Source organism: Sipha flava, unplaced genomic scaffold, assembly GCF_003268045.1.
Source record: "Sipha flava isolate LNK unplaced genomic scaffold, YSA_version1 602_pilon_pilon, whole genome shotgun sequence".
In the NCBI taxonomy this organism is placed as follows: Eukaryota; Metazoa; Arthropoda; class Insecta; order Hemiptera; family Aphididae; genus Sipha; species Sipha flava.
Window position 1 is genome coordinate 1 of NW_020273580.1, and position 22,751 is coordinate 22,751.

Consider the following 22,751-nt stretch of genomic DNA (forward strand, 5'->3'; position numbering starts at 1 on the left):
AAAAAATTATATCGTTGCCCACCACTAGTAATTGGCAAGCCCAAGAAAGGAACTTCGTATGCGGACATCATGCGCAGAGTCACGGCCGAGGTGAACCTTCAAAAGCTTGACATAAATGTCGAGAGAGCTAAAAAAACGGCAGCGGGCTGCGTCCTGCTCGCTGTCAAAGACAAAGAAAAAGCCAGGATTTTGACCAATCACCTACGCTCAGTGATCGGGAATGATGCCCCCGTATATACGCCAACTAGGACCACTCCAGTCATTGTCCTAGGTATCTCCGACTGGATGGACCAAGATCAAGTCATCTACGACATAAGAGCAGCTGTTCCGGATTTGAAGGACACCGAATCAACGTTAGAGATAACAGTGATGGGGGAAGAGTCGCCAGTTTCCGTATTCCAATGGAGATGGCAGCGAAGCTCGACGAAAGAAAACATCTACGCATAGGATGGAATCGATGTCGGGTTAAACTCCTTGAACCAAAAAGACCTCTGTGTTTCCGATGCAAATTACTAGGCCATTTCAAGAGTGACTGTAAAGTCATCGATGTGGTTCAGAAATGTTACCACTGCCATCAGCCAGGACATCAAGTCGCTGATTGCAGAAGTAAAGTAGCTTCTACCAAGCAGAGGGAAGACGGAACATGTTAAGTAACATGTTACTTCCGTACAGTAAACGCCTCCTAATGATTGAATTTTTACAAGTTAACCTGAACCTAACCTGTAGGGTGGCACATGACCTGCTACGTCAGTACGTAGCCGAGCATGGGGTAGATGTGGTCCTATTAAGCGAACCATATTCCACTTCAACCGACCACAGCTCGTGGATAGTTTCTAATGTAACCAGAAGGGCAGCAATCTGGATTACAGGTACAGGAATCGTGGCCTCGCACACATACAGTGACCCGGAGTTCGTGTCTGCTCGACTGAATGGTGTGCAAATATTTTGCTGCTACGCTTCGCCCAACAAGTCGCAGGCAGACTTTGACAATCTCCTATAGAGACTAGAAAACAAGATTAGGGCGACCGACCGCCAAGTCCCGGTAGTAATAGCTGGAGACTTTAATGCCAGATCTGCTGTGTGGGGGGACAGGATTACCAACGATAGAGGTGAACATCTCGCTGCACTGCTATCTTCGTTCTCGTTGGTCATCATCAATTCTAGTTCGACCCCGACATTTACCAGAGGGGCAGGATCCATCGTGGATATCAGCGCAGTATCGGAGTCCTTTTGTCGACGTATCAACCGTTGGGCGGTCATGAAAGACTTTTATTTCAATAAATGTGATCACCACTATATTAAATTTCTGCTCGACGCCGAGCGCGGCCAGTCGACAGCAGCTAGGCCATTGCCTATGGGATGGGACACCTCCAGGGGAATTTCCGTGGATTCGTTCCAGGTAGGGCTACTTCTGTGTGAGTGGATTGCAAACCCGCGCGCCATAAACGAAGAGGATGCCGATTATATCGTTAGGGACATGGAGGCAAAGATAATATTAGCATGTGACTATGCCCTCCCTAAGCGACGGATTCCAAAGCCCGGGAAACCCTCTGTCTACTGGTGGAATGATGAGGTAGCCACAAAGCGTCGAGCCTGCATCGCTGCGCAGAGAACCCATTCTAGAGTGAAATCACGGATAGCACGGCTGCGTCAGCGTGCAGCCGAATATGCTACATTGTAGAATCGCCCTACAGGGGACACCGATTCAAATCTTATCGAAAATGCTCTATCTAGGCATTGTGGTGGACAAGACATTGTTGTACAAGGAGCACATAAAAAAAGCGGCAGAGAAGGCGGACAGAATTGGTGGACAACTCGTCCGGATCATGCCCAATGTAGGGGGGCCTAAAGAATTAAGATGTCGTCTGCTGTCTTCAGTGGTGCACTCCGGGCTGCTATATGGCGCACCATCATGGGCGGACACGTTAGATTACGTCCCAAAAAATGCCAAAATACTTAACCAAGCTCAGCGGAAGGTATTGCTATGCCACATCCGCGCATATCGAACGGTGTCTGAGGTGGCAACCAACATTCTGTCATCCACCCCCCTGGCAGACATCATTGCGAGGGACAGGGAAATGGCCTTCGTACGGAGGCGCATACAACCGGACGTGGAGGTCAAGACGTCGGCAAGAGCGAATGCCCCGTCTAGAAACGAAATAATGCTACGGAGCTGGAAAAACAGAATAGAAACAGCCGAAACGGGAGCATGGACCAGGACACTGGTTCGCGACATTGGGTCTTGGTGCAACCGAGAACACGGTCAAATGATGTTCCATATGACCCAGATGATGTCCGGCCATAGATGCTTTAGCCATTATCTACATCGGATCGGTAAAGAAAACTCCGATGCTTGCCACCATTGCATTGATGGTTTGGATGATGCTAGGCACACGCTGCTCGAATGCGATGCCTGGGAGTCTGAAAGAAGCACCCTGTCAAGAAGTCTTGGAGGTCCAATCCGAACAAACTCTTGTAGACAACATGATTGCGGATGAATCCAAATGGGCAGCCTTCAGAGAGTTTTGTCATACAGTTATGGTTGCCAAAGAGACCGCTGAGAGAATCCGAAGAGGAGAACAACAACCTGTTAGTTAAGCTAACAATTGTGGGCCGAATGCCAAACTCGAACCGAACCGTTGTAATAAAAGTTGTAATGGCAAGTAGCAGGGCATGTCCTCCTACAATCCCAACTAGAATTGTATGATTTTTTCTTTTTTAAATAAACGATGTTGGCGAGCTGACGAAATACCACCGGTACTCCCGCCGGCCGCCAACGATTTCGAAAAAAAAAAAAAAAAGTTAATTACCTGGCAAACGTATTTAAAAAAATATGCGAAGCCACAATAAAAAAACGTATGGGAGGACATCAAAAAACGGTGTACTGGTGGACAAGAGAAATAGCAGAGCTACGAAAAACCAGTAACCACTTAAGGAGAAAATACCAGCGCAAAAGGAGAAGAGAAGGAGCTGAAGCGTGCACGGTCGAAAAAATGCAAGCCAAAGCATCAAAACACCAGCTGGTGAAAGCGATCAAACAGTCAAAGGAACGTTGTTGGAAGTCACTCTGCAATCAGGTGGAAAACGACCCATGGGGCTTACCATATCTGTTAGTTATGGGAAAACTGTTTATAAACCCGCCAATACCAGAAATAGAATCACCAGGAAGGATAGATAGTATTGTAGAGGGTCTCTTCCCAAAACACCCACCCAGGCTCCAAAATGCACATAGTACTAAAACCCAAATCATACAGATAACTAGGAAAGAGCTGCTCAAAGCAAAAAACGCTCTCCCAAACAACAAAGCCCCCGGACCCGACGGAGTCCCGAACGAGATACTGAAAAAAATAACAAAACTCATACCCGTAATATTCCTTGAAGCGTTCAAGCCTCAACCAAGACTGCTTTCCCACCCAGTGGAAAAATGCAAGACTATTACTAATAAGAAAAGGAGAAAAACTACTGGAAAACCCCTCATCATACAGGCCACTATGCATGATCAATACCACAAGAAAACTTCTAGAAAAAATCTTAGACAACAGACTGAGAGAATTCTTAGAAGAAACAGGCGGGCTTACCCACTCCCAATACGGATTCCGCAAAGGAAAGTCAACTATCGACGCACTGAACAAGCTAAATGACATCGTTAAGAATAAAGGAAGAAAAAACTACGCTGGAATGCTTACCATAGATATTAAAAATGCCTTAAACTCTACACCTTGGGGCAGAATATTAGAATCCTTGTCAAAATAGAGCATACCTTCATACCTTTGCCGTATAATTGAAAGCTACTTTTCAGATAGACAACTAAACTACAGGACAGGAGTAGGAGAAAAGACCATAGAACTGACAAGCGGAGTACCACAGGGCTCGGTCCTTGGACCAACAATGTGGAACCTATTGTACGATGGACTGCTAAGAGAAACCATGCCAACAGGAGTCGAAGTACTAGCATTTGCAGACGACTTGGCATTAGTTGCAACAGCAAGAGAAATATCTACTGTCAAACAACTACTAGAAGCGGCTGCTGAAATCACGATACTGTGGCTTCAAGAGGTAGGTTTAGAAGTAGCAATCGAAAAATCTGAGGCTATAGTGTTTACAAACCGCAGGACGCGGAACACTCTTGCAATATCACTAAGAGGGATCAGGATAGAATCTAAAAAAAGTATTAAGTACCTCGGAGTCCACTTAGATCCCAAACTACTCAGAACACGCAAAACTAGCAGCCGTCAAAGCAACAACAACGACTAGAAGTTTGGGACGCATTATGCCTAACATAGGAGCGTTTAAACGAGGAAGAGAAAACTTTTAGTAACTATCTTAACTTCGCAAACACTATACGGATGCCAAGTATGGGCCGACAAAATGTCCCTTGGAGGATGGAAAAATCTCAAAAAAAGCCAAAGAAGCATAATGCTTAGAGTAACATCGGCATATAGAACAGTTGCAAGTGACGCCCTCAACATACTATCAGGAATCCCCCCCATAGACCTACAAGCTATGGAGAGAATGCAAAACTATAAGGTTGGAAAAGAAGGAAGAAAAATTACAGAAGCTAGAGAAATATCCAAGCGAGAACTCCAAGCAAATTGGCAAGACAGATGGCAGACTAAAGGAAAAGGAGAATGGACAAAGAAAATAATTCCGGAAATCCTCAACTGGCTAAACCGCAAGCATGGTAAAGTAAACTACCACGTAACACAAGTACATAATGGACATGGATGTTTTGCTTCCTATCTACATAAGTACGGAAAATTGGAGTCGCCAGAATGTTGGTTCTGTGGTCAAGGGGAAGACAACGTACACCATACGCTGTTTGTCTGTGACGCATTCGAATCCAGACGCAGAGAATTGAGGCATCGAATTGGCGTAGACGACATCAACGAAAACAATCTAATTGAACTGATGGTGAAATCAAAAGAAGGAACCCGAGAAAAGGAGACAATCAATGCCGATGCAATTTTAATAAACGCAATGAAAACTTTATATATGAAATTATTATAGGCAAACTGCCTAAATAGAGAGGATAGAGCCTCTCAAAATATTGTTAAGTGAATTGTAAGAGTGCAGCCTAGGGGGATTGTCCCAAAGCTGACTCATCATCAGATGATTCATGTATTTCTACAAAATAAACGAGGGCAACTAAGGGGTGAAATGAGGGAACTCTGTACCACCCTTAGTTATCATTTACCAATGTAAAAAAAAAAAAAAGATTATTAGGTTAGGTTAGAGGGGTTAGGTTCCCGGTCGGGGCATGAGCATGCCGCCGGGCGCGTCCCCAGGTTGCGGATAGGGGAACGCCCTGCAGATATGTAAGGTAGCCGCGAAATAAGCCGATATTTCGGGTTTGGACGAATAAGCGGTCGCGGAAAAGCTCACCACCGGAGGAACGATCAACCCCCGGTGTCATGGAGGATCAGACAAACCCACCAAGCAAAAAGACAGACGACGCGAGGCTGGCGTCGGTAGTGAACGAAAAGCCACACATACAAAATGATGAACACACCTAACGATACCGAGTCTCGTCGTGGGGCCCTCCTACAGGGAGGGGTCGGACCCCACGGGACAGCAACTGGGGGTGGGCACACCCCAGGGGTCGCATCAACAAGTCCGAACCCAATTGAGGAGGTATCCAGCATGGCCTCCTCAGTTGGTAACGCAACAGCTGAGACAGCCGTGTCTACGGACACGCAACGGACCCAGGCTCAACATGGAGGAGAAAAGTCACGGACTCTTGAGAAGAGGCTGTTGGCTTCCTCAACCACAAACCAACCTACACAACATGAAGCCACTATGGAAGAAGCAAACATACGCTTCTTAAAGTATCTCCAATAGACCTACAATGTGTCAAAGACTCTGGATGAGGAAGTCGCCGCCGCCTCAAACACCAAGAGGGAGATAAAAACTCTCATAACACAGCTAACTAACTCTGCCAGAGGACTTATACAATGGGGCAGACACACGGGCAAAGTATCAGCCAACACCTCGAATAGAGGCACTCAAACAGATCAGGAACCCCCTGAACTCCTCCCCACAACCAAAGAACACCCAAAGACCACAGAGGCGTTGCCAGGTTCCCATATAACAAAGGCTACAAGCGCAAGGTCGACCCTGGAAAACTTGGTTCCCTCACTAGACCACTCCCGCTTTGAGATCCCCGCTGCTATAAAGGCACTCCACCAAATGGTGTAAACCTAGGGCGAAGTCATAGCAAAGCTGGTCAAAAAGATAGACAAACAACCAGAAAAACCGCGGCAACAGCGCCAGATGAAACCGTCCTTGAGACAAGAAGAGCAGATCGAGCAGCACCAACAACAACCACTGACAGATGCCCAAGACCCTCCCTAAGCGACCACGCCGATAATTGGGAGACAGTCTCGCGAAAGACCAAGAAAAGAAAACGCAGAGAACCAACAACTCGGAGCAGACCTGACACTATCATCGTAAAGGCAGACAACATGTCGTACGCAGACATGCTGAAAAAGATAAGAACGAGCCGCGACATGGAGGGAGTTGGTGGTACCATACACTCAATCACCAAAACAAGAGACGGCCACCTTAGACTAGTACTTAACCGAGACTCGGTAAAATTCAAAAATCTGCAGACAGCTATCAAAACTACCATCGGCAATGAAGTCAGCTGCACTAGATTAACTGACATGGCAACAGTAGAAATCAGAGATGCAGATGAAGAGGCAACAAACGAGGAAATTATACAAGCACTGGAAGCACATACTAAGGGCCAAGGAACCGCCAGAGTGGTCAGTAAGAGAAGGACAAATGGTGGTACCCTAGTTATCACCGTCACAATACCTACGACTGCGATGAACTCGCTCCTGAAAACCCGCCTCAGAATTGGTTTCGTGAACTGCAGAGTTAAGCGTATGGTAGACGTCCAAAAGTGTTTCCGGTGCCAAGGGTTCGGCCACACAAGGCAGACCTGCACAAATGATGAACAATCCGACCACTGTTGGAAGTGCGGTGAGGAAGGGCACAAGAGCTCAGATTGCGTCGGAAAGGCTAGCTGTCTCCTCTGCAAGGAGGATGAATCAAGAGACCACCGCTTAGGCAGCTATAAATGCCACGTGTTCAAACGCGCACTGGAGACGACAAAACAAAGAAAATGACGTCTTTTCTCCAGATAAACCTGCACTGCTCCAAACAGCGCAAGACCTCCTACACTAAGTAGGTATTGAAGAGGCATCTGACTACATACTCATCACTGAGCCCCATCACATAGAGACTAACTGGCACAGTGACTTCTCAAACAAAGCTGCGATAATAAATGCCAAACAAACAAGTGTTGACCAAATAGGGGCGAAGGAACAGGGTTTCTGCTGGATACAATCTGGAGGCTTCCGACTGTACTCTTGTTATTGCTCCCCTAACTCGATCCATCTTGAATACAAAGACTTCATACTGAGACTTGAACAAAGCATCAGGTCAGCAAACTCCCAAGTGCTGGTAACGGGTGACTTTAATGCCCACCACACAGACTGGGGCAGCAGCTCGAACAACAGGAGAGGTGAATCTCTGGAAGACTCTGTATGTGCACTAGGATTAATAATCTGCAACTCAGGCAACACTCCTACTTTCTACAATCGAATCGGATCATCGATAATAGACCTTACGATTGCCTCCCCATCTTTGGTTAACAAAATTGCCAGATGGGAAGTCCTGGACACGATCTCACTTAGCGACCACCGGTACATCAGGTTCAAAATCCAAAATCAACCATCAACCATCTCCAAGAATCCCCCACAATGGAACTCCCGCATAGTAGAAGCAAAGAAGCTGGAAGCGACCCTCAGGGAAGCGACACCGGACTTGGACACGACCGATTGTGGAACAGAAGAGAATGCTAGACTACTCACATCCAATATCCAGAAAACCTGCAAAGGCATATCTCCGCCGCCTAGAGGTAGCCATCGAAAATCGGTATACTGGTGGTCTCCCGAAATTGGCTCCCTTCGTAAGACAGCAAACCACTTGCGCTGAGTCTACCAACGCAAGAAGAAAAGATTAGGACCTCAGTCATGCTTCGAAGAAGAAGCATTCGTAAAGGAGGCGAAACGGATACAAGAATATAGCAGCACACTAGAAGCGAAAAACGCGGCCATACAGATCGAAGAAATGAAAACGGCAGCCCGCTCACTAAAGAGTAACACTGCCCCCGGCCCAGACGGCATTACAAACGATGTGCTAAAATGCTACATCCGACGCAAACCAGACATCCTAGTAAAAGTATATAATAAGTGCCTGAAAGAGGGCCATTTCCCCACGGCATGGAAAACGTCCAGGCTGGTACTCATTAAAAAAGGAGACAAAAAACTGGACAAACCGTCTTCATACAGGCCTCTGTGCATCCTCGACTGCCTTGGAAAACTGTTGGAGAAGATCATAGACAACCTACTCGATTCGAACAATGGTCTGGACGAAAGGCAGTTTGGCTTCTACAAAGACCAATCCACCACGGATGCAGTTCACACTCCGAACGATTTCTGAAGCAAGCAGTCCCAGACACAAAATAGGAGTACTAACGCTGGACATAAAAAATGCCTTTAACTCGGCACCATGGGCAGCCATTCTAAAGGCACTACAAGAGAAGTCTATCCCAAGCTACATTTGCCGGATCATAGGAAGCTACCTGGAAAACCGAACGCTACTGCTCAGACTTGACGTTAAACAGAATGCACAACCTATATCTAGCGGAGTGCCTCAAGGCTCCGTCTTGGGTCCTACGCTGTGGAACGTGCTGTATGACGGTCTCCTGAGAAACAGCCTCCCAGATGGGGTGTCTTTCCTCGCGTTCGCGGACGACGTAGCGCTAGTCGCAGTCGCAAAAGACTCCATACTACTAGGGACCGCCCTCTCTAAAGCAGCTGAGATAACAAGAAATTGGCTTACTGACATTGGTCTACAGCTAGCAATCCACAAATCAGAGGCACTCATTGTTCGGTACTTCAAGGGTAAAGTGGACTGTATTTGCTTTAAATCAATTAGGATAAGTTTTTGGTAGAATCGTATCAAAATTAATAAATAACACGATTTGTTATGATTCAAAAGAGCCGGGCTGCGGCCTAATATTTTAACAAAATCAAAACAGAAAGTAAATAAATGTAGAGGGCACATTAGGTGCTGGCCAGCAGAAGGGGTATTAAATTGATATTACGGCTAACACAATAAATAATAAATAATACAAATAAATATATATAAAAACTGTGACGGCGGCTGCAGTCCCGGGTGACGGTGAGTAGTGGACAGGTGAACCATATACAGGTGATGATAGACGGTAACGATAGACGGTAACGGTACTACGGTAGAGAGTGAACGGTAAAATCTCGCGTACGATTCCCATCGACCTCATGGCCCAAGAGCGACGCAGGGCGTTTGAGGCCAAGAGGGCGTTAAGACCGACGGCGACTGCAGAACACCCTGTAGAAGAGGACACTACAGCATCCGCGGCGCTGCCGACCGGAGCTCGCGACCTGCGGGATCGGACGGTGGCAGAGTGGGTCAGGAGGTATCAGCGTACGGATACACCTGCGGACAGCAGACGCGAGTGGACACTAGACCCCCCCCCACTTGACCCATTGACCGGCCGCACGGGGAGATGGCGTTTCGCCTCACCCAGCTCATGACGGGGCACGGCTGTTTCAACCGGTTCCTCCACCGGATCGTTCGTAGAGCAGGCCGTTCGCGCGAGTGGACGTCGATTACGCCGGCCCTCTTCAAATGCACGAAACGCGTCTCCGAAAATCGCGCATATATAAAGTCTACATCGCCGTATTTGTATGCTTTTCAATTAAAGTAGTACACCTGGAAGTAGTCACCGGATTGTCAACCGAAGCGTTTCTCGTGGCGTTCGACAGGTTTGTCGCGCGACGAGGTCTTTCTTCAGATATATTCTCGGACTGCGGCACGAATTTTATCGGTGCAGACAAACAACTGCAATATTTAATCAATAGTCCGGACGGTCAACGCGCAGTCACTCAAGCGCGCACCTCGTGTCAATGGCACTTCAACCCCCCCAGCGCGCCACACTTCGGTGGGCTCTGGGAAGCCGCGGTTAGGTCAACAAAACGTATTTTAATTCGTACCATGGGTACCCATATTCTCACGTACGAAGAATTTTCTACACTACTCACTCGCGTCGAAGCAGTGTTGAATTCGAGACCGTTAACGCCAATGTCCACAGACCCGACTGATCTCGAATATCTGTCTCCCGGTCATTTTCTGATCGGGCAACCAATGTTGGCTGTTCCGTCGCGAGTGGTAATCGAATCACGCGTCACTTTGGTCCAACGCTGGAAATTGCTCGACCAGTGCCATCAGGCGTTTTGGCGGCGATGGTCAACTGAATACTTGACGTCGCCTCAGGGGAGGTCAAAATGGACTACTGAAGCTCCCAACGTCCGAAGCAACGACATGGTTGTAATCATAGACAGTCAATCTCCACCACTAACATGGCGCCTCGGACGCATTATCGAATTGTTACCCGACCATGATGGCGTAGTACGCGTCGTGCGATTGTTGACGCAACAAGGCCACATCACTCGTCCAGTCGCGAAAGTAGTAGTACTACCTACTCAGTAATATCTTGTTCTATATAGTCCCCAGCACTCGTTAATTGAATTTCCACTCCATAACGCTCTTTTCGAGTGGCTCGTGTCACTGTATTCGAGATATTTATTTATTTTAATTATTAATGCAACGTCTATTAAAGTCCTACGTATATATTTCGTGTTTACACCAGATGTGTTATTTGATAATTATTTTTTTTATATAATCCTGTATTGTCATAAATTGTGTATTCTGTATTCTCTTGTAAAAATGATAATTCACGTCACCCGGACATCCTTCACCTCAAGTCATCGCTTGAAGCCAAGCAACCTGATCCGAGTAACCACGATGGAAGCCGGAGCCTCCCATGGGGGGAGGATGTTCGCGCCCTACATCATTTTCGCGCCGAAATTGCAAACGGCCAGTGACCGCTTTGCGATTACATCGCGGTACTGGCTCAGCGAGCTTCGATACCCGCCGCCGCCGCCCGTTGCACAAAAAAACCGGAACGCGCCCCGCGTACCCCATTCGCCCTCACCGCTTATCGCTTTTCACGCCGACCGTTACAGCAGCCGTGTGTACGAAACGTTTTTTCTTGCTCTTCGTCACTGTCTTTTTGTCAGCCATTGCAACGTGTGGTCGTCGCTATTTTTTCGCGTTCATCTCGAACGCCACACAACCATACCGCGTAGTTAAAGGTTCGTGAGTGCGTTATTCACGCGTTGTGTCATCGAGGGCGATTCGTGTACTCCTGTGCCGATCCCGCGATCACCGATATCGCCGCCGTTTATTTTCGATTGGGGATTTCCAACATCGGTCACATTCATCGCTGTTGCGTCGTTCATTCTTCGAAGCTGTTTGGCGATTATCAATTATTATTATATCATATTATTATTATTATTATTATCAGTTGTTGTTACATGATTTTTTATTATTATTTTCACTTCTTATTATATTTGTGAGTATATTATTATTTACCTCCCTCTTATGGGCGCCCGTCCACATACACTTGTATTTTAATATTGTGTATTTTAATAGTACGCGACGCTGTTGGCTCGCATTATAATTTCAATACGTGTTCTTTTATTCTTTCATGTACGTAAACACTATATATACGAAGGTCACCGTCATTCTCCCAAAAACCAGACCGCGAGTCGGACTGATCATCCGCCACCATTGTAGGGACTACTTCGGCGTAAACAGGTGGTCTCCTGAGATCGCCGCTCTACGTAAGGCCAGCTGCGCTGCGCGGCGAGCCTACCAGCGGGCGGAACGCAGGGCTTCTGATTCCGGGTTAGACCTTAAGCGAACTGCTATGGCTTCTGCGCGCAAGAACCTCAGGGCCGCCATTAAGAAGGCCCAGGCAAACTCCTGGACTCAACTCTGCTCGGCCGTTGATGAGGACCCCTGGGGCCTCCCCTACAGGTTGGTCATGAAGAAAGTGGTGATGAGGGTGCCAATTGAACCGGAGCGCGAGAAGTGTCTGGCAGCTGCTCTCTTACCTTTTGACCGGACAGTCGATTGGGCGAGTTCACCCAGCCTGGACGATGCGGTTGACCCCGAACTCTTCACGTTGAATGAACTTCGCTTGACAGCCTCTAGGCTGCCTGGAAGGAAGGCATCCGGGCCGGATCTTATCCCCAACGAGGTAGTTGCGGTCGCGATCAAGACAAGGCCAGGATTGATACTTGAACTGTTCAATAAGTGCCTTAGCTCTGGAGTGTTTCCGGCTAGATGGATGGTGGCCAGACTCGTCTGGTAAGCAAAGGCAAAGACAAGCCACCCGGCGATCCCACGATCTACAGACCGTTGTCACTCCTGGACAGCACTGGAAAGGTGCTCGATCGCATGCTCCTGAGAAGGATCGACGACCACCTATCCCGTAGCCACGGCCTATGTGACTGGCAGTTCGGCTTCAGGAGGGGTCGCTCCACTGTAGATGCGCTGAAGAAGGTGACGGAACTAGCGGTTGAGGAAGCGGGAGTTTCCAGCCTACCTTACCAGGATCCTGCGCTCCTACCTGTGCACAGGCGTCTGATTGTTGCTCACGATTCCGAGAGCCCGGTGGAGATCCAGGTTTCCTGCGGTGTTCCACAGGGATCGGTGATCGGCCCAGCTTTGTGGAATATTTTCTATGACGACTTACTACGTCTTTCGGTTCCACCGGGCGTTAGACTTGTCTGCTTTGCCAACGACGTGGCCGTCGTGGTGACTGCCCACAACGCTAACGACGTGGCAGTTGTGGTGACTGCCCACAACGCCGACTCAACCCTGGAGCTCATCCACTGTTGGATGACAGACAATGGTCTCAGGCTTTCACCAGCCAAGTCAGAGGCGCTGATCCTGACGAGGAAATGGGCATATCGATCCCCTGCCTTCCTCCTAGATGGCATAACCATACCGGTGAAACCCATCATGAAATATCTAGGAGTGCATTTTGACACGCGGCTGACCTTCTCGGAGCACGTCAGACGAGCAGCGACAGGTGCGCGGGCACTATCGGCGAGGATGACAGACTAATGACAAACATAGGTGGCCCTTCAACTAACAGTCGCCAGTTGCTGCAATCGATGACCCAGAGTAAACTGCTGTATGCTGCTCTAATTATTTGTATTTGCGTGCCGTGTGGCCGTAGATTTTTTATTATATTTATTTTATAGTGTTTATTTATATATTTATTGTTGTGCCGCTGTAGGGCCAACACTTATTATTATTATTATTTTTTTTTATTATTTGGTGTGTGCCGTGTGGACCACACATTATTTATATTAGTTAGTTTGTTTTTTATTATAATTCCATATACCACATATTTGGTCTTTATTATTTAATTGTTTTTTTTTTTTGATAGTGTTATAGGTCGGTAGTGCTGCACGTTTGGTGGCCTACTGCCCTGTCGTGAAGGCACCCTTATGTATTTTTATATAAGTGCTGAGCGCGACATGTAGGGAGCACATAATGCAAGCACAGAGGGCAGCAGCCATACGCATCATCCGGTCTTATCGGACCGTCTCCGATGTGGCTGCCTTGGTGTTGGCTAGGATGCCTCCGACGCACCTCCTCGCTACCGAGCGCCTAAGGATTGCCGAAGCTAGGCAGCGCCTCCCTACCATTGGTGTCAGCGATCTCCAGAGAAGGGAACGTATGGAGACATTAAGACGGTGGCAATGCCTGTGGGAATCGTCGCCAAAGTCCAGCTGGACCAGGAAGCTGATTCCTGACGTCAGTCGATGGTACTACTCTGCCCAGAAGGTAGTCGACTTCCACCTCGCCCAAGCGCTCACTGATCACGGCTGTTTTCAGTCATATCTGCATCGAAGGAAGAGAGCTGCTGATCCGACTTGCTGTCACTGTTGGGCCGCAGAAGATACCGCGGAGCATACACTGTTCGTTTGTCCCTGGTGGTCCTTGGACAGGGAGCCGCTGAGATTGGTTCTCCGTCGTCCTCTGATGGCCTCAGACGTTGAGGACCTACTCTGTGGCCCACGTCATGAAGATTTACCAAGCGAGGTTGAACAGAGGAATGCATTATTCGCCAGGCGAACAATAACCGGATGCTGTTGGTGACCACATTCCAGTCCATCATGAAGCAGAAGGAGTCTGAGGAGAGGAGTCGTCAAGCGATGGAGATACCGGCCCGGTGACTCGATGGTCAATCCAGGACGGATATCGCACGCCTTCATGCCTGGCGGAAGTGCCACCGCCTAGCCGTCCTGTTCTTTTCGATGGCACCATGGGCGGGACGACGATCACGGCAGCACACCATCGGTCCGATGCAATCGCGAATCATATTGAAGCGCGGTCGCGGTCAACCTCGAGCGGCAAATTTTCATTGTTTATTATTATTATTATTATCTTTTGCGCGATGCATCTCGAGGTCGGCCACTATGTATAATTAACATGTTTTGTTTTGTTGAATAAATGATGGGAGCCGGGCGGCAGTATTGTGTCAAACAGTTCCCGCCCGGTTGTCGGTTATAAAAAAAAAAAAAGGCCCTAACCGGCCATGAGTGTTTTCAGAGGTACCTGTAGTCGAGGGAAAGATCAAACAGCCCAGCCTGTGTTCTATGACCGTCGGAGTCCGACGACGCCGAACACACGTTATTTGTTTGTGTATTCTAGATCGGCGAGAGGAGAGAACTCGAGGAATCGTTGGGCAGGCCTGTAGTTCCTGAAGACATTTTGAGCATTCTCTGTGGACCACTGCCGGCAGAACATACAGACGACCCACATATAAGGAGGAGAATCATTTCTGCAAACAACAGAAGGAAGGTGCTGCTTAGTCAGATGATTGACAAAATTATGGGCATCAAGGAGGAGATGGAAAGAGAGAGACAGCGGGCTGCATAGCGAAGCAAAAAAAAAAAAAAACGTAGTTATGAACAATTGATGTGGACCGAACGGCCAAATCAGGGTGGTTAGAGGCCCCCACATGTTGTACAACTATATTATTGATGTAATTGCAATTGTATGTACCATGATTTTTTTAATTAATAAATGATGCTAGCGGGGAGGCAGCTATGGGGAAACCTAATTTCCTCCCCGTCTCGCGATTAGCACCCGAAAAAAAAAAAAAAGGTTCCCGGTCGAGGCATGAGCATGCCGCCGGCACGTCCACAGTTTGAGGATAGGGGAACGCCCTGTAGATATGCAGGGTAGCCGCGAAATAAGCCATACCCTTCGGGATTGGACGAATAGGCGGTCACAGACAAGCTCACCATCTCCGGGGAACTCCCCTGGACTACATCGACCTACCCCTGGGCTTAACTGACTGGAGATAGGAAGCCTGAGCATGCCTTTCGCTGACGAAAAACCGGCTCCCTTAACCCCCAACTCGTCAAGGGGGTCTCTTGGCACGGAGGTAGTTACGTGTCTACGAGGACCCTGTGGGGCACCTGGTGCCTCCCACAGTATCGAGCCTTCCCCGTGGTACGCTGAACTACCACGGGGCGACGACCCTTTCACGCCCACTCGTGGGAACTATATGGAGAAAAAGAAAGAAAAAAACCCAGGATCACCGACTGGTAAATTGGTGAGTGGGAGTCAAGCCGCACAAGGACAAATGGCATCAGGCAATAATACCAGCCCCACTGTGGCAAACGAACCAAGCGCAGAAAAAAGAGACACTAAGAGAACAATTGATGTAAGCGCGCTTAACGAAGAAGAGTTACTGAGCATGATCAATGGGTATATCAATTCGATGACAAATTTTGCCAATAAAACACGAAATGTGCATAAGGAACTAAAAGATACCATAGCTAACACGGGAATAGTTCTTAAACGATACACGAAGTTAAAAACTCTACACCTAAAGGAAAAAGGACCAAGAGCACAAGTACTCAGACAGAGGATGTACCCATCGATGACACGCAGTCGGAGAACAAGAAGGAGATGACCGCAGATGTCTCCACGGACACCCCTTGTTGGTCGTCTACCGTATCGGAGAGGGAGCCCAGCTCATTGACAAACCGATTACACAAACACAGGCCAAAGCAAAGCGAAGAAAACCATGAGAACTGCGAAGATTACCACACTATGAAACAGAAAGAAATGAAAACTCCAAAAGAAAATACCGAGACTATGAAACCAAGACCCTTTCTTCCCAGAAGGAAACAGGCTGTAATTCTTGATCGATTTAAAGGAAAGGTAACATACGCTGACATGGTCAGAGAAGTTAAAAAAACGGCCCTCGATGAAAATCTATTATTCGAAATAACAATCAGGAAAGCCAAATCGGGAAACGTTACCTTAGAAATTCCGAGCAAAGAACAGGCTGACTCACTAGCTGAATTTCTAAAAGGAAAGCTTGGGGAGACTGCAAGTATCAGACGTCCTTCACCTAGTGTCCTATTCCTTATGGGAGTAGAGGATTCAGTTGAAGAAACTGAATTAAGAAAAACCCTGGAAGCCTTTGACAACGAACTCAAGGAAATAAAAAACGTTGTTATTAGAGAAAGCAAAAATTAACTTAGAACAGCGATCATTCGTGTTCCACAGAAAGCAGGACACAGACTAATCGAACTCAAAAAACTTTGACGCGGTCCCGCTGTGGTGCGGGTACAATAAGTACACCACTATCGCGGAGCCGCGCCCGCTTTCTACCCAGCCTCAACCCGGGCAACGACAACACCGTTTCCGACATTACCCACTTACCTCGGAAAACTGGGCAGAGGTGGGAAAAGTTATCGGAACCGGTGGCAACGTACCGACCGGTCGCCTCAAGTGACCAACCTTTTGGCTTGTGACCGTTGTCGAAGCATAAGTCTCTGTACATTTTCTTGCGCTTAGCAACGGTTAGCACCGTCGCCAATTTTATATAGATTTTATATTTTGTTTTGTGGTTGTTTTTTGTGCACATTATAATAATCAAATATTCAATCATATTGTGTTCATTTGACTTTATTTCCAAATTCACCATAACACCACCACTCAAACTAAACCGGTAACCTCACCGAGGGACGAAAAATCCATACCAGCTTTAGGCCGTGTCAATTTAAAATAGGCTGGAGAATGTGCCGAATCAAGGAATACGACGCACGAGACAGGCGTGCAACAAGTGCCGCGAAAAAGGGCATTCTGCCAAAGATTGTTTGGGACCCGAAAGAAGGAAGTGCTTTAGATGCAACGAGACAGGGCACATAATATATAAATTGCACACAAATCGGAAAGCCGATACCAACGGTGGTCTCCGACAAAGAGATCGCCAGCGAATCAACTCAATGATTAAGATACTACAGATTAACGTAGATGGCGGTCGAGTCGCATAGGGACCTAACCTAAGACGGGACCTAGAGGTCAAGATGGAAAAGGCGTTGGAGCCAGAAGTGATGGTGGACTTGATGCTGAAAAACCGAAACAACTGGAACGCGGTCGGAGAGTTTGTCAATTGTATATTTTTAAAGAGGGAAGAAGAGGAAAGAGAACGCCAAAGGGCAGAAAGATACATGATATTACCGTAGTTAGAAATTTGTAATAGGCCGAAGGCCACAGCAGGAGGGATAGAGCCCCCCAAACTATTGTAAATACTACTAAGATGTAAGATGTTGATTATTTAAATTCCAATAAATGATGTAGATGTAGAGGGAAGGATGACCTATAAGGCAAAGTTCCCCTCTACAGCGCCATAATTATAACACACAAAAAAAAAAAAAGGTTAAGATAGTTTAGGTTAGGGTTCCCTCTTGTGGAACTCACCTTGCCATGATGAGGGGGCTTGCGTTCCTCCACAGTCCGGAGAGCTATTCCAATGGTAGTAGCCTTCTACCAGCAGGGTCACTCATGTTGGATAGGTCGAAGGACTGAGGACAGACGAAGAAGTTCCAAGGGCAGGGTGGGCTCTTCAGCCTTGGCTGGCAGCCGTCCTAGGTGAAGGTAACACTGATAACAAATCCCCCTGGCGGCAGGACTAAAACGTAAGGGAGAGGCACCCTTTAAAAAACTCTTTATGTAAGTCAAAAACGGAAATAATATTACCACACAAGGGGAGTCGGACCCCCAGGTGTCGGCAGCCGGGAGTGAGCAAGCGTGCTCCCGGGGGCCATCAATGACCGCAGGACTCCAGGGGTGGACAGCCAGGCCCTTGACAGTCTTAATATTACTAATGCTGGAACAGCCACGTCTTCAGGCACGCGAGCATCCCAAGTGGTAGGCTCGCACCCTCTACAGATGAGTCGCATCGAAGCAGAGGTGAAATACAGCAAACTTCTGGACTCCATACTATAAAAATGGAATTTATATTTTAACAGAGTTATCAGTCATAAATGATGTTTCAGAAAGAGGCGTTAAGTTAATTCAATAATATACTGACCAAAGACGAAAATCAAAAACAATTTCTACTACAAGTTGTATATGATTATACAAAAAATTACCCTGACTGTAAAAAAAATACATTAATTCGTTCATAATTAATAGATATTTTATTTGAATATAACGCATCTAATTTTCACATTGTATTACTCCATTGAACCACTACCTATTTATTTTTAATGACATCAATATTTAATATGTACTTGTGTAGATGAACGACTTTTTTTTAAGATTAAGTTTTTCACAGAAAATAATAGATTTACGAGAAATTTTATCTGAATATTTTTTATAGAGAATACCTAAATCTACAATTTAGGTTCTATACAATTTTATACTAAATGCAATATATAATGAATTAAATCAGAATAATACTAAAACTACCATATTTGTTGAATATTCAACCCTCTTGCGGCACCTGAAAGGGGTTATTAATCATCACCAAATTTAACCCACATAACTTTCGCATGGTAATGAAAAAATTGGGTGGGTGAGAAATCAAAAATATTTAACTTTCTTAACCCCCCTACTATATAAGGGCCACCCTAATATATATAGAATAAATAATTATAAAAATTTTAGATTATTATTGTGCATTGCAACTACAATTGGCGAAGAAATAAAAATTAAGGATCATTCAGAACACTTTAGCATTGAAAGCTTCGATATCAACAAGCCAGGTTATTATTTTGAAAATTATGTACCAACAAGGTTAGTAGGGGCGAATATACGTTAATGGCATATCTAGAATATAATGAAAAATATGAATATTTGAAAAAAAGTATAAATGAATTAAATGAAAATTGTAAGAAAGATGATAAACATAGACTTATTTGTAGTAAATTCGATAATATTATTACTGGAATGTTTACTGAGATATCTATGCAGAGAGAAAATATTATTATATCATTAGGAAGAAATGAAATTAAAAGAGAGAAACGGGGAGCTATAAATATTATAGGAAACGCGTTACACGTATTATTTGGAGTTAGTGATGATGAATGTACTAAAATGTAAACAGGGCGTTAATTGAACAACAGAAGAATAGTGGGAATGTTCTACATTTGATGAAGAAACAAACAACTTTAGTAAAAACAGCAATGCAACGATGAGTTCTAGTCACGGAACATCAAGCAACTTCACGTCACTCTGTATCAGAATTTTTGTTAACACTTTGAGTTATAAAATAAATGTATTAAACGTATTAAAAGTCTCATGTTTATTAAAATTAAATACATCTTCGACGGCAATACTTGAAATCGAGTCGGTGGCACGTAACACATCCAAGAATGTGTCGTAGTCGTGCCTATCGTCGTTTCTACTGTTGTAGCAACTGAATACCACGGTATCACGACACCTGATCCATGCGATACCATGGCGTGCGCCTCGATCCTCTATCACCATGTTTGCGGACGGCATGATCATGATTGCACTTTTGCCGTCGCTGCTAGCAGCCCATCGACTACTGTCGGCTGGGTTCCAATTTTGCTCCGACACGAGAACTATTGATGCCCCTCTCTCCGTTGCGGTCTGGGTCATCAAGTTCTGCGCGACGGAACTCTGATGCAGGTTTATCTGCAAGAAGCGAATACTTATCTTGGAGTATGCTTCCTCGCCTTTGCTGCTTCCTTCCTGGCTCCAAATGTGGCGGAGCCAAGTCGGTGTGCCGTTCTGGGGATCCTGGCTCTATCGCAGGCGACGCACCTGTCGTGACCGTTCGTGCATGTTTTCTCGTAGTGCCCCGTTTCTCCACACTTTCTGCAAGCCAGCGTTAGATCTGGCCCGTTGCACTGCGTCAAATAGTGCCCAAAACCGTGACACCGATGACACCTAGGTGGTTCAGCAGCTCTCAGGCGGATTCGGCAGCTGACCCAGCCGATCTTTACCGTCCGGTGGGTGGCGACCAAGGCTCTCGGAACGCTCACAGTGGCCACCTGTTGTCCTCGCTTGGTGTTCCACAAACCAATTAGCCTAATGTCCTTCCGGTTCATTTCTGCAACCGGGACATCGTCTGCCCCCTTAATTTCCGTCCGGAGCGCAGCTAGGACTTCATCCCGAGTCGCTGTCGCGTCAATGTCGATTATCTCGTTGGTAGCTGTGGAGGATAGTCTCATTACCAGGCCAGCGTCATCGCACGAGGAGTCAGCTAGTGTGGCCCTAAGTTTTTCGGCAGCCACGTTCGCCGCTTTTCCACGCCCGAGCTCTATGAGAAGGTCGCCGGAGCGCGTTCTTCTCATAGCTGTGATTTTGGTGTCTCCGATGTCAGGGCACGGTCCGAACCACATCCAGGTAAATCTTGCCCTCTTTGACTCTTACGAAGAGAGCTGGAGCCCGAAGACGCGGAAGCTTCACCTGCGGAGGCAGTGCTGGGGAAGGTGAGGATGCGGCAGTTTTTTGTGTTCCTCGGTTGTTTTTGCGACCCCCAACCTGCGACCATGGCGTTGGGTCTTGGTCTAAAGTTGAGGATGCAGCCACCGGTGCTGGTGAGGTCACTCTGCGAGCGTCTTCAGTGGTCGGTCCAGACGTGATTTCCCTGTTTCCCTGTTTCTCCTAGCCCTTTTCCTTTTCCTGTTTCTGCCCTCTGCTGTTGGAGCCGGATCCGTTTCCCTTTGCGCGGGTGTGACGGAGATGGATGTGGGCGTTGGGTTGGTTTGGGTTGCGGTGTCCGATGTGCTAGCGACTTCCATCGTCTGTATCGTTGTCCCCCCTTCAGCCACCACAACGTCCTTTGCTTTCTTCCTGTTGGGTGACCTTGGTGCTTTCCTGGCAGCCAGTCTTCCAGACGTGTCAGTATGCCCTTCATCAATTCCAAGAGAGGGTTTTCATGAGAGCTCCCTCCGGCAGCAAATTATATGTATCCTTATGATGATTTACCAAAACTTATAGAATTACTTGAGAAATGGGACTTACATTGTGTTTATCAAACATGTGTCGGTAAGATATTTAGCTTAAATGATTAACTAAGAGTTAAAACATGGGTCGCATTCAAATTAAATAACATTGAAGAGCCTGAATATTACGTTATATTATGGTACTATTTATATATAAGCTAAGATTATTATTAATATATTTGTTTCAATTTGTATATAGATTAATTTATTGGTATAAAATCTGAACATGTTGAAAAACTGCCATCAAAATTTCTATGGAGTATAATTTTTAAGTTTGAACACCAACTTAAAAAATGGCAAATAAATATTCCAAACATTGGTAATGACCTCAATAATTATTCAAACTCAATTGGCGTTTCCATGTGCTCTTTAAATAAATCAATTACTGAAAAACCTCAAATATCTCATACAACAACTCATGAATTTAAAGTTGATGAAGTTTTGAATTCAACAGTGCAAGATTCACTAATTTTAAATTATTATAAAATGTATGATAAACTTAATGATGATATACGGACTACTTTGGTAGAGTCACTCATAGGTCATGTTTTGTCTCAAAAAATACCGATGTCAGTCAGCTTGGCGGAATCTATTGCTGATCAAATTGTAGTCATGTTTAGATCAGAAGTGAAGGTAAATTATGTTGATTATTTAACAATAATTACTATTTGATTATATTTAAACTATGTTTATACTTATAGGATATATACTTTATGAAAACTGATAATAGTAAGAATCCTAAAGGTAAATTATATGCCAAATACTACAATAGTTTGAGAAACTTTAAAAGCTCTGTTGCTTAGTTGCTTCCGCGACGATAAAAAATAAAATAGACAATGACAAACAGCAGAAAAGTAACTGGACTAACAGAGAATTTGGTAAATGTTTTTATGAACTAATCTATTTGTATATTTTAATACATTATTATCACCTGTATTTATTATTTATGTTTAACTATTTGTAGTTCCAGAAAATGAAATATAAAATATACTAGATGCACTTAAACATCATGCAAGTTACAGTTCATATCCAGAATTAGAGTCGCATTGGAAAGTAACAATAAATAAACTTTCGTTTAAATAGTATTAAATGCTCTACGTCAACTAATGAAGTATTAAAAAATTGGAAACATTACTTAATCCCATATGGCCATAAACTAGTAAAGAAAATAAGTTGTTATTAAATACCTAATACATTACCTATTTGTTGCTTATCTATTGATGTTTCAGATTGATATTGATTATAATGCCTTATTTCCAAATGGTAATAATATGTACCTAGATTTTTATATTAAAGCAGACAAAATTTTCAAACTGCTAGATGAAAAAGTTATAATGCTATATATTATATGTTAAATATAATAAGCAGCATGAAGAAGTGCATTAGAGTTACCATTGTTTTTTTCATATAAAATAAGTGCCAAAATAATATTCGTTAAGGGCGTAATATTCGTTTAGTCTGGTCGACCTAACCAGTGGTGGCTATCCTTAAAAA

General features: G+C 45.5%; 3 protein-coding genes and 1 pseudogene across 3 annotated transcripts; all 4 read left to right on the forward strand.

Moving 5' to 3' along the window:
- The first annotated feature begins 1,721 nt into the window (after positions 1-1,721).
- LOC112691332 lies at positions 1,722-2,498 on the forward strand. Its single transcript, XM_025565512.1, has one exon. It carries the CDS (start codon positions 1,722-1,724, stop codon positions 2,496-2,498), a length of 777 nt encoding a protein of 258 aa, XP_025421297.1.
- Positions 2,499-5,640: 3,142 nt separating this feature from the next.
- On the forward strand, positions 5,641-8,001 carry LOC112691334. The gene is made up of 4 exons (XM_025565513.1): positions 5,641-5,805; positions 5,857-6,076; positions 6,175-7,071; positions 7,193-8,001. Exons 1-4 carry the CDS (start codon positions 5,641-5,643, stop codon positions 7,999-8,001), a joined length of 2,091 nt encoding a protein of 696 aa, XP_025421298.1.
- A 5,520-nt stretch (positions 8,002-13,521) lies between these two features.
- LOC112691335 lies at positions 13,522-14,913 on the forward strand. The gene is made up of 3 exons (XM_025565514.1): positions 13,522-13,815; positions 13,867-14,097; positions 14,686-14,913. The coding sequence occupies exons 1-3, from the start codon at positions 13,522-13,524 to the stop codon at positions 14,911-14,913; spliced, it is 753 nt and encodes a 250-aa protein (XP_025421299.1).
- Positions 14,914-20,801: 5,888 nt separating this feature from the next.
- LOC112691336 lies at positions 20,802-22,612 on the forward strand (annotated as a pseudogene).
- Positions 22,613-22,751: the final 139 nt, after the last annotated feature.

Bases quoted from the DNA above. Each gene is read 5' to 3' on its own strand.
- LOC112691332 (XM_025565512.1), top strand. From the start codon at position 1,722: ATGCTCTATCTAGGCATTGTGGTGGACAAGACATTGTTGTACAAGGAG.
- LOC112691334 (XM_025565513.1), top strand. From the start codon at position 5,641: ATGGCCTCCTCAGTTGGTAACGCAACAGCTGAGACAGCCGTGTCTACG. The intron at 5,806-5,856 runs GCAAACATACGC...AATGTGTCAAAG, and splicing joins ATGAAGCCACTATGGAAGAA to ACTCTGGATGAGGAAGTCGC. The intron at 6,077-6,174 runs GTTCCCATATAA...GCTGCTATAAAG, and splicing joins GACCACAGAGGCGTTGCCAG to GCACTCCACCAAATGGTGTA.
- LOC112691335 (XM_025565514.1), top strand. From the start codon at position 13,522: ATGCAAGCACAGAGGGCAGCAGCCATACGCATCATCCGGTCTTATCGG. The intron at 13,816-13,866 runs GTAGTCGACTTC...GGCTGTTTTCAG, and splicing joins GGTACTACTCTGCCCAGAAG to TCATATCTGCATCGAAGGAA. The intron at 14,098-14,685 runs GCCAGGCGAACA...TGTGTATTCTAG, and splicing joins AACAGAGGAATGCATTATTC to ATCGGCGAGAGGAGAGAACT.